The 12,359-nt window shown below is 29.3% G+C and overlaps 1 protein-coding gene across 1 annotated transcript; it reads left to right on the forward strand.

Moving 5' to 3' along the window:
- Positions 1–1,660: 1,660 nt before the first annotated feature.
- LOC142225252 (uncharacterized) lies at positions 1,661–3,917 on the forward strand. The gene is made up of 3 exons (XM_075295025.1): positions 1,661–2,163; positions 2,314–2,562; positions 3,809–3,917. Exons 1-3 carry the CDS (start codon positions 1,661–1,663, stop codon positions 3,915–3,917), a joined length of 861 nt encoding a protein of 286 aa, XP_075151140.1.
- Positions 3,918–12,359: the final 8,442 nt, after the last annotated feature.

Here is a 12,359-nt window from a genome sequence, read left to right on the forward strand (position 1 = left end):
GGCTGGTTTTGTTTCGTTTTATATTCTTGGTTATACAATTGAAGCTATTGAGACAGGATTACAGCATCTGGCAGAAAGATGCAATGTTGCCGTTGTTACTGACACTATTACCGCAACAATTCTTTTGTGGCCACAATATTTTTTTGTCATGAATTTAGTATGAAAATGAGAAGAAAAGCGACAATGAAGAGCTTCATCCCATAAAATAATGAACAGTGGATTAGTTGGATTTGTAGATTACAATCTAATTGTTAATATCAGGTGTTTTAAAATGATATCCATGATATTTGAATTTAATGCACTCAAAAAAAATTAAACTCGCCAGAAACGGAAATGTAGGAATTTTTAACTAAACTGCATTACAAACACCGTTATGTTAAAAACAATTGGTAAATATTTTTCGAAAAATTCAACAAAAATTTATTAGGCATGTAACATTTTTTTTCACATGTTAATTTTTTTTTTTTAAATTTTAGAATTGAAAAAAAAGGTGAAAATTACAAAACATTCAAGAGTGACGAACTTCTAATTAAAATTAAAAAAATTTAGGAAATTCTGAACTATTTCATAGAAATCCAAAATTAGTAAAATTTAATTTACGTATAACTTTGTTTCTCTTTTTTATTTCGTTAAACTAAAGGCAAAAAAAATATTAATGTGAAGAAAACCTTCTCATATTGGGAAAATTTTAACTAAAATATAACAATTTCCATAAACTAAAATAAAATAAAATTGACTATTGTAAACATGGGATCGATCAGAGCGAAAGTAAAGAATATCGACAATCAGCGGCGAGAGTCAAATACTTGGCTCGAAAAAAACGCAAGGACTATTTCGATAATATATCTGCAGAAGCGGAGAAGTCAGCGGCAAATGGCAAGAATGCTCGAACAACTGACGTAATCAAGGACGAAAATGGAAATGAAATTACAACAACGGCTGAACAGTTAACACGCTAGCGCAACTATTTCAACAATTCTTCTCCGACTACTACCCAAACAACTAGCTTGAGCTTGTTAACAATAGACGACTTCCAAGATGGGATATCTCGACTTCAACACCTACGTTTTCACAAATATTAAACGCACTGTCAAATTTGAAGAATTCCTTATTGCAGAAGCGCGGACACCAATTATCACAAATGTGTGAGAAGAAGAAGCTATAATGGATTGCTGGAAGGATGACGTAATTGTAACGATTCCAAAGAAAGAAGATCTCAGATTGTGCAGAAGTTGGAGGGGTATAACGCTGTTGAATGCAGTCAATAATACTGTCGACGATACTACTTAATCGCATATATCCAGCAGTAGAAACCATACTTAGGAACGAACAGGCAGGGTTCAGACCTGGAAGATCGTGCGCAGACCATATAAATACGGTCAGAATTATTATAGAGTAGTCCATCGAATACAACTGCAATGCATACCTCCTATCTGTGGACTTTGAGGGCGGGTTCGACACTGTATCCCGTCCAGCATTGTGGGATGCTCTAAGTATCATTGGAATACCGCCGAAAATAGTGAACTTAATACGAGAACGGTATAGAGATGCAAAATGCAAAGTAAGCTATAAAGAATGTGAAGACTTCGAGACAGAAGCAGACGCCAAACAGGGTTGCGTCTTATCACTCACCTTATTTCTCCTGCTCCTAAACAGTGTCATGCAACAGACAAAGGTCGAAGCACTATATGGAATACGCTGGAATATAAGAAGATTTCTATTCGACATCGATTATGCGGATGATATCTGCCTTTTTGTTCACCGATTTGAGGATATTGAAAAGAAACTCCAAGTCCTATCAAGAAATGCCAAGGCTGTTGGCCTGAAGATTAAAACAAAGTTGATGAGAATTGGAGGCAACAACGACTCACTACTCTCACTCGACGGCCAGATAATCGAAGATGTTGAAACTTTCTCAAACCTGGGTACCACCATCACCAAAGATGGAGGCTCACATGATGATATATCGGGCAGAATAAATAAGGCCCGAAACGCTTTTCATTCTTTGCAGAGGGTTTGGCGTGCAAACAACATCTCGAAAGATTTAAAACTGAAAAATTTCGACAGCAGCGTTAAGTCAGTTCTTCTATACGACTGCAGCACTTGGAATACTACACAGAATTCCCGAAGAAAGCTTCAATCATTTCACAACAAGTGCTTGAAGTAAATACTTAAAATCTTCTGGCCAAATTGGGTCACAAACGACCAACTATTAGCGATTGCTAACCGTCAGCCAATTGAAGCCGATGTACGACGACGTAAATGGACATGGATTGGGCACATTCTGGGAAGAACATGCGATGATATTGCCAGACAAGCTCTTGAGTGGAACTCCCAGGGACATAGAAATCCCGGACGGCCTAGGAATACCTGGATTCGGATGGTTAAAGCTGAGTGTACATCTCTTAACATGACCTGGAACCAAGTTAAAGCGTTGGCTAAGGACCGTACAATGTGGAGAGAATTCGTTGGTGCCCTTTGTTCTATACGAACTTTTAATCAAATTTTAAAACACACTGCCAAATTTCCACCACACCAGATGGTGGAAATAGTGGACATAGAGTAAAATTGATATTTTCTTTATGTATGTCAAATTTCACTTTATATATAGATATAGATCCATATAAATCTATTGAGCAATAGACTGAGAAGAGTGTTTTCTTTTGATGCAACAAAATTTTCTCTAAAAGTACACTAAAAAGACTAAAGGCAGTCGTTGCAACGCTTGTCATAAATCCATGTTAAGTTGCTATTTAAGAAACTACAAAGGGTAATTAAGTTTGTCTAAAATTTCCTTTCAATCGAAAGTATTTTTCTTTGACCGTAGTTACTGATATGGCCACAGAGTTAAAAAAACTGAATTTAAATCCCATTGAGGTTTTACAAAAAATTTTACGAAATCCAATATAGAATGCCGGTGCATCGGTTTGTTTTTTACTTTAAAATGTTACATTTTTTAACATCTTCGAAATTCAGGAATGTACGCTTTTGCGATCCGTATAAAAAAATTGTTTTTTACAGTTGCTTACTTAAGTTTTGATGGAATTTTCTAAAAATTGATGGTCATTTACTAACGAAAAAAAAGTTCTTTGTCCATAAAGCTCGAATAATAATTAATTGTAGTTAAATTAAAAGCATGCATTTCCATGATAATCGCCTGTTTCGGTATCCAGCTAACAAGAAACATAAACAGTGCTATACTATATTTCAAATATTTATGGAAAATTATTGTCATTTAAATCCACTGTTTGCAAAAAAAATTTTTTATTTCGTGGACTTTTACATTATTTCGGTTTTCAACTTATAGTGTTTAGATGGGAGAAGTATGATGCCATTGATGTTGTTTCATGAATGTTGCAATGTAAATTCGTAAAACAATAAAGAAATAAATTACTTTCAATTCCAGATTTTGCAATAACATTTAAACAAACAAAGCCAGTCATACAACTGCAGATCCAGTGCCATCATCATCCGCATTCACATCGTTCTCGTCATCATTGGTAGTTGTGGTGGTACTCCAAACGCCACCATTGCCAAAAAAAAAAAAAAAAACAAACTCTTATCGGCAAAACTCTATTGAAATGGCCAGAAGGAAAAGCAAGCACAAAAATTTAACATCGACACGACAAAAGCGCTGAAATCGTGGTTATGTTCAACGCTTTACGCTTGCCACACACAAACCGCAAGCACTTGTTTTTTAAACATTTTCGAATTGGTCTCCACTTCAAATAAAGTTGGTTGCTTACATATTATTGTTGTTGTTTTGAGATTTTGTTCTTTAGCCAAATGTTTTTGTTTTGTCTTTTAGTTTTGTAGGTTTCTTGATCTTCGTTTTGAGGGAAAATGGCGTTTGGGAAATTCCTTTAGTTTCATCGATCCTCATTGCCTCCATTGCCATCATCATCATTGTGGGGTGACTTACTTGTGTGTGAAATCTTTTAAGTTTTCCCTTCTTCACTGACATGAACTTTGTCCGCCTAAAATTGCAATTTTTAATGCATTTCGTGAGGATACCAGCAAATCCATTCATGTAACGAACAGGGCTGAAATAAAAGTTGGATAAGTGATGTTGGTATTATCCAATAAAGAGGCCTTTTTTGATGAGATCAATGGTATAATATTACAACATTTGATAATACAACCCCTTGATTCCGATACTGAAATGGCGAATCAACAGATGCGGTTAAACTATAACACTATCTAGCAGTGTAAATCTATATGGTGTTATAGTCACTGAAAAAATAGGGGTTTTATTCTCCACTGATGTTCTACTGCTTTTCGAAATGAGCATAAACGAACTCACTTTCTCCTTGATGGAGTTCGTGGCTTAAGTCTTTAGTTTTGGATGTAATATTTCTAATTCTTAAAGACAAATTTCAATTGTCCAACTTTTTGAATGTTGGCTTTAGCAATCCAATTTTATAAAGTTCGTTTCTTAAGTCTTTTGTTTTGATGCATTAAAATTTTTTGGTTGCCGTACTTTAATCATTGTATTGCTGTGCAAACGATGATGTAAATTTAATTGTAAGTCAATTATCTAAGAAAGTACGCGCTTTCAATAACGGAACTAGTGTCCCTAAAATGTAACAGATTTGTATTATGTCTGCTGCTTGGTAAAGTTCGTCATTCATTTTAGAATGAAGGATCTGGTAGACATATTTTAATTGGTGGTTTAGAAGACAGTTTTTAAATGGGGTCTGGGTGAAATACGGCCTAAAGGTAGAACAACTTTTCCTTATTACAAATTTGCAAGACATTTAAAGGATATTTACGTGGTTGAAAAGGATACGCAAATTTTTAAGAGTAAATGGGTGCCTTTTTTAACAGCGTGTGTAAAAAGTTAGTTTATATTATTATAAGGCTAACTAATGCTGTGTGAAAGAACTGACAATTTTTGTTTTATTTTGCCCACTGGTCAGCCGTTGCCTTTCAAAATGAATCCGTTCCTTAAATCTTTTGTTTTGATGGAATAAAAATTTTAAATAATGCAATTGTCCAATTTTTGACACTTATTGTCTACCAAACACTTATTGACTACCAAAATTTGAAGAAAATGTTACCAAAAATCTACTAAATAATTCTTATTTTGAAGTGTTTGATCAAATTTGTGTGGTTTTTGTGTTTGTCAGATATTTCATTAGAATATTTTGTCAAAATTTTATTTCTATAGAAAATTTTGTCAAAATTGTATTTCTATAGAAAATTTTGTCAAAATTTTATTTCTATTTTGTCAAAATTTTACTCCTGTATAAAGTTTTATCAACATTTCCTTTATATAGAAAATTTTGTGATCATTTTATTTCTATAGAAAATTTTTTCAAAATTTTACATATGTAAAAAATTTTGTTAAAATTTTATTTCTATAGAAAATTTTGTCAAAATTTTATTTCAATAAAAAATTTTGTCAAAATTTTAGTTTCACAGCAAATGTTGTCAACATTTTATTTCTAAAGAAAACTTTCTAAATTTAATTTTATTTCCATAGACAATTTTTGTCAAAATTTTGTTTCTATTTTGTCAACATTTTACTTCTGTAGAAAATTTTATCAACATTTTCTTTATATAGAAAATTTTGTGCTCATTTAATTTTTATAGAAAATTTTGTCAAAATTTTACATATGTCGAAAATTTTGTTAAAATTTTATTTCTGTAAAAAATTTTGTCAAAATTTTAGTTCTAAAGAAAATTTGTCAAAATTTTATTTATTAAATTTAATTTTATTTCCATAGACAATTTTGTCAAAATTTTATTCCGATAGAAAATTTTGTCAAATTTTGGAAAAAAAATTATTTCTGTAGAAAATTTTGTCAAAATTTTATTTCTATAGGAAATTTTGTCCAAATGTGATTGCTATAACAAAATTTTACATTTGTAGAAAATTTTGTTAAAATATTATTTCTATAGAAAATTTTGTCAAAATATTATTTTTATAAAAAAATATGTAAAAATTTTAGTTCTACAGAAAATTTTGTCAACATTTTATTTCTAAAGAAAATGATGTTAATTTAGTTTTATTGTCATAGAAAATTTTGTCAAAATTTTATTTCTAAAGAAAATTTTGTCAAAATTGTACTTATATAAGAAATTTTGTCCAAATTTGATTGTTATAACAAAATTTTACATTTGTAGAAAATTTTGTTAAAATATTATTTCTATAGAAAATTTTGTCAAAATTTTATTTTTATAAAAAATATGTAAAAATTTTAGTTCTACAGAAAATGTTGTCAACATTTTATTTATAAAGAAAATGATGCAAATTTAGTTTTGTTTCCATAGACAATTTTTTCAAAATTTTATTTCCATAGAAAATTTTGTCAAAATTTTATTTCGATAGAAAATTTTGTCAAAATTTTATTTCAATAGAAAATTTTGTCAAAATTTTATTTCAATAGAAAATTTTGTCAAAATTTTATTTGTATAGAAAATTTTGTCAAAATTTTACTTCTATAGGAAATTTTGTCAAAATTTTATTTCTATAAAAATTTTTGTAAAAATTTCAGTTTTACAGAAAATGTTGTCAAAATTTAATTTCTAAAGAAAAACTTGTAAATTTAATTTTATTTCCATAGACAATTTTTTAAAAATTTTATTTCCATAGAAAATTTTGTCAACATTTTATTTCAATAGAAAATTTAGGCAAAATTTTAACATATTTCTACAGAAAATTTTGTCAAAATTTTACTTCTATAGGAAAATTTGTCAAAATTTGATTACTTTAGAAAATTTTGTCAAAATTTTATTTCTATAGAAATTTTACCAAAATGTTTTTTCCAAAGGTTTTTTTTTTGTAATTTTCTTTTTATAGAAAATTTTTTTAAAAATGTTTATTTCTGAAGAAACACCTCGAAGCCGATGACCTGTAAAGTTCAAGGATAACCATCTGAAGAAACTGTTGAACGCAAATAGTCCCCAACAATCCAAAATATGTACATAAACGCAATGGCATCTCATCACGTTCAGTCAATTGGTTTTACCCAAAACCTCGGAGTATTAGAGTTTACTTGTGCATATATACTCGTATATGAAACATTTTTAGAAGGCCCATAATTTTCACTATTCCCAAAATAAATCAACGTCAATGTTCCCCATTACACCATGGATTTACTTAACTTAAAAATCTAAAAACAACAACGGTCATGGCTTTTGTTTTTGTATTTCATCTTCCTTGTTCTTGTTGGCCATGGATTGGTGGACTTTACTTACAATTGGTGGTGGTCATCAACAACAATACGATTCATTCTCTCCGCTTGCATGTATTTGAATAGTTTGCATCGAATGTTGGACATTTTGGTCTGCATGATTTCAATGGGATTCTTGCAATGGATTGGTACTTGGAACACCTTATTGGCTAGTTCTTTTATTTCATTTTTTCATGTTTTTTGGCAAATAAGGACCACCCTGCGTGTTAAACTTATAGCCGTTGGTCAGAAATGTTGTCTTTTTGTTTTATTCCTTCTTGATAGTCATACTCCATGTAAAGAAAAGTTTGTATCAAGGAGGTTAGGAGGAAGCAATGTAAAAAGTTTTATACCAACTTATATTGTGAGAACTTTTACTAGTTATATGTGTTTTTGGTTACCATTTGTTTTTGCAAAGAGTCTATGGGAAGAATACATTGCAAAATGATTGATTATTAGTATTAGAAATTCGGGCATTCAGGTCTTTATTTAAAACAATTATTGTTAAGGAGCTGAGTCTTTGCCTTAGAATCAAAACCAAAATCCTCAGGGTTTAACTCTATGGATTCAAGGGAACTTCTTTTTTAGTGTAGCCAACCGGAAATACGAATAGAATAAATTGATTCGAAATGATAATAAATTTTAGACCTTTCACACTTATTTCCACTTTCAATTCTTAGAAGTTATTCCAACAAGTTTTACTTAACCAGTATTCCACATATTCCGTAGCGACTTGATGTCTAAAGAATTCTTATGTAAATTTTTCTAGAAATTTCATATTTTAATATCTATAAGCAAGTAAGCCTGTCACTCAAATGCAAGAGAAAATTATAACAGCAACTTTTCATCAAATTAAAAAAATGCCACCTCGAAGTACATATATATCACATATTTAATTGCTTTGGCGACACTATCTAAACAGGTAAGAAAACAAAGTAACTCCAACATTCAGTACCCCATATAATAAAATAAAACATATGACAATATCTTTTCTAATCTATTAGTTCTGGGAACAATAGAAAATCTAATAAATGGACATTCTTGGCATAATTTAGCATCGATGTTACAGAAAACAAAAAAAAAGGTATTACAATGCGACAAGTGTTTATCTAAGCGTTAAGTGTTCTGCTTAACGTCTTTGATTGGCATTATTTAATTAGCACTGTAATTTCGCATTACAAAAAATAAGGTGTATAATTTTACAATTAATACCTTATAAATCATTCGGGCTCACTAATTGCTAGACTATCTAGACTTTTGTTAAATAAGCCATTAGCGAGACAAATAGAAGTCATTATAGAACAATGGGGGCAAATTCAAAATTTCCCCAACAGAACGCTTTATAATATGTGAAAAAAGTACTAAAATCAATCGTATTCAACTACACTGAGCAAATTTTGGCCCAAATATGAAAGATTATACAACCGAAGTTTTAGGACATGCAATTTACACAAATTTCATATTTCTTCAAAATAAAACAAAGGCTACATGTTATTACACTTTAAATACTAATTTATTGTACATGAAGATTAAGGACTTGGTATTATAAATTGAAGAGGAATATTGAAAGAACAATTCTGGTATGTAATTTCTATAAAAAGTTAGCATATAAGACCCAAAATGAATCCATACTTCCCGCCAGATCTATACTAAAGGCTATAAAAATTCGAAGCAATAGCAATAAAACATGTATAGCCAGGCTTTTATTTTCAATAACATATATACCAATACCATAATATTTATATTCAATAAGACGAAAACCAGCCTGCATTGCTATAAGATAGCATTATTAAAAATATGAAAAATATTTAGATTTAAAGCCATTCGGATTCAAAACCCACACATGTGCCACATTTGAAGTAGATTGGACTAAACCTGCGATCTAGATTTTGATCAAAAAATTCAGGAGACAGGTCAGAGCAATGTTGCCCACCATACGTAATCACTGTTGCCACTCGTACCAAAAATAATCTACCAAAATTTTAAAAAAATTTACCAAAAAAAAAAAATTTTTTTTGATCAAATTTTTGGCACAATTTTATTTCTATACAAAATTTTATTTCTATAGAAAATATTGTCAAAATTTCATTTCTGTAGATAATTTTGGCAAAATTTTATTTCTATAGAAAATTTTGACAAAATATTAGTTCTTTAGAAAATTTTTAAAAAATTTTACTTCTTTAGAAAATTTTGACAAAATTTTATTTCTTTAGAAAATTTGGCAAAATTTTATTCCTCTAAAAAATTTGGCAAATTTTTTTTATAAAAGATTTTGGCAAAATGTATATTTCTTTAAAAAAATTGACAGAAATTTATTGCTGTATAAAATTTTGGTAAAATTTTATTTCTGTAGAAAATTTTGACAAAATTTTATTTCTATAGAAAATTTTGTCTAAATTTGATTTCTATAGAAAATTTTGCCCAAATTTTATTTCTGTAGATAATTTGGGCAAAATTTTATTTTTATAGAAAATTTTGGAAACATTTTATTTTTATAGAAAATTTTGACAGAATTTTATTTCTGTAGAAAATTTTGGCAAAATTTTATTTTTTTGAAAATTTTGTCAAAATTTCACGTCCATAGAAAATTTTGCCAAAATTGTATTTTTAAAGAAAATTTTACTAAAGTTTTATTTCTATAGACAATTTTGTCAAAACTTTATTTTTATATTTTTATAGAAAATTTTACCAAAATTTTATTTCTATAGAAAATGTTGGGAAAATTTTATTTCTGTAGAAATTTATTGCTGTAGAAAATTTTGGAAAAATTTTATTTCTGTAGAAAATTTTGACAAAATTTTATTTCTATAGAAAATTTTGTCAAAATTTGATTTCTATAGAAAATTTTGCCCAAATTTTATTTCTGTAGATAATTTGGGCAAAATTTTATTTTTATAGAAAATTTTGGAAACATTTTATTTTTATAGAAAATTTTGACAGAATTTTATTTCTGTAGAAAATTTTGGTAAAATTTTATTTTTTTGAAAATTTTGTCAAAATTTCACGTCCATAGAAAATTTTGCCAAAATTGTATTTTTAAAGAAAATTTTACTAAAGTTTTATTTCTATAGACAATTTTGTCAAAACTTTATTTTTATATTTTTATAGAAAATTTTACCAAAATTTTATTTCTATAGAAAATGTTGGGAAAATTTTATTTCTGTAGAAAATTTTATAAATTTTATTTCTGTAGACAATTTTTGCAAAATTTTATTTCTATAGAAAATTTTGAGCAAATTTGATTTCTATAGAAAATTTTCTCAAAATTGTATTTCTAAAGAAAATTTTGTCAACATTTTATTTATATAGAAAATGTTGGCAACATTTTATTTATATAGAAAATGTTGGCAACATTTTATTTATATAGAAAATGTTGGCAACATTTTATTTCTGTAGAAAATTCTGTCAAAATTTTACTTCTGCAGAAAATTTTGTTAAAATTTTAATTCTATACAAAATTTTGTCCATTTTTTATTATTGTAGATAATTTTGGCAAAATTTTGTTTCTATGGAATATATTGACAAAATTTTATTTCTATAGAAAATGTTTATTTTTATACCCACCACCATAGAATGGTGACGGGGGTATAATAGGTTTGTCATTCCGTTTGTAACACATCGAAATATCGATTTCCGACTATATAAAGTATATATATTCTAGATCAGGGAGAAATTGTAAGACGATTTAACCATGTCCGTCTGTCTGTTGTAATCACGCTACAGTCTTCAATAATGAAGCAATCGTGCTGAAATGAAGATTTCCACAAACTCGTCTTTTGTCTGCTGGCAGATCAAGTTCGAAGATGGGCTATATCGGTCCAGGTTTTGATATAGTCTCCATATAAACCGACCTCCCGATTTGGGGTCTTGGGCTTATAGAAACCGTAGTTTCTATCCAATTCGCCTGAAATTGGAAATCTTGAGATATTTAAGGACCATGAGGTGTGCCAAAATTGGTGATTATCGGTCCATGTTTTGGTATAGCCCCCATATAGACGGATCTCCCGATTTTAGTTCTTGTGCTTCTAGAAACTGTATTTACTATCCGATTTGGCTGATATTGGAAATCTAGAGGTATTTTAGAATCATGATGAGGTGTGCCAAAAATAGGGAGTTTCGGTCCATGTCTTCGGCTTATAAAAATCGTAGTTTTTTATCCAATTTGCCTGAAATTGGAAATCTAGAGGTATCTTAGGACTACAAAGAGGTGTACCAAAAATGATGAGTATCGGTCCATGTTTTGGTATAGCCCGCATATAGACCGATCTCCCGATTTTACTTCTTGGGCTTACAGAAACCGTAGTTTTTATCTGATTTGCCTGAAATTGTAAATATACTGGAATTTTAGAATTAGAAAACATGTATCGGATTTAGTTTCTAGGGGTCCATTTGGTAAGGCCGATTTCACTTCTTGAGGGTATGGAAGGCGCATTGATCATGAAAATTGCTTGAAACTGAATATAAAAGTTCCAAATTTTACTTCTCGTAATCATTTGAATAATGGGGATAAAAATCTACAGATTTTAGATTTAAATCATGGCGTAATTTCATCATTATCTTGCACACTTACAAGAGATGTTAAGGATTTCTCTAAAACTCAAGCGAAAATGGTTCTTATAAATCCAAAATCTTGTATAGTCTTCATAGGTAAAATCTTTAATTTTATCTTCGGGAAGTGTACTGGTTGAACTGCTCTGCTTGGTACAATATCTCTCATAAAATAGAAAATTTTGTTGAAGTTGTACTTCTATAGGAAATTGTGTCAAAATTTGATTGCTATAGAAAATTTTGTAGAAATTGTTGATTTCTATCGAAAATTTTTTTCAAATTTGATTTCTATAGAAAATTTTGCCAAAATTTTATTTGTATAGAAAATTGTGCCAAAATTTGATTTCTATAGAAAATTTTATTTCTATAAGAAATTTTGCCAAAATTTGATTTCTATAGAAAATTTTGTCAACATTTTATTTCTATAAGAGGAATGTTATGCAAAATCTACCAAGACATCAAGAATTCTATCAAAATACCAAACCATAAAAAATCTACCATTTATGGTAGAGTTCTACCAACTGAGGCAACAGTGTGTGTAATCCGAACAACAAGAGCATGCATAAATGGTTTCCAAGGGAGTTTCAGTTTCATTTCATGAGAGTCGATGAATCATAGGTATATAGGCACAAA

Source organism: Haematobia irritans, chromosome 2, assembly GCF_050003625.1.
Source record: "Haematobia irritans isolate KBUSLIRL chromosome 2, ASM5000362v1, whole genome shotgun sequence".
In the NCBI taxonomy this organism is placed as follows: Eukaryota; Metazoa; Arthropoda; class Insecta; order Diptera; family Muscidae; genus Haematobia; species Haematobia irritans.

Coding starts and splice junctions, on each gene's coding strand:
- LOC142225252 (XM_075295025.1), top strand. CDS start 1,661: ATGCAACAGACAAAGGTCGAAGCACTATATGGAATACGCTGGAATATA. Junction 2,164..2,313: donor TTTCACAACAAGTGCTTGAA/GTAAATACTTAA, acceptor TGATATTGCCAG/ACAAGCTCTTGAGTGGAACT. Junction 2,563..3,808: donor GTGGAAATAGTGGACATAGA/GTAAAATTGATA, acceptor TTTGTCTTTTAG/TTTTGTAGGTTTCTTGATCT.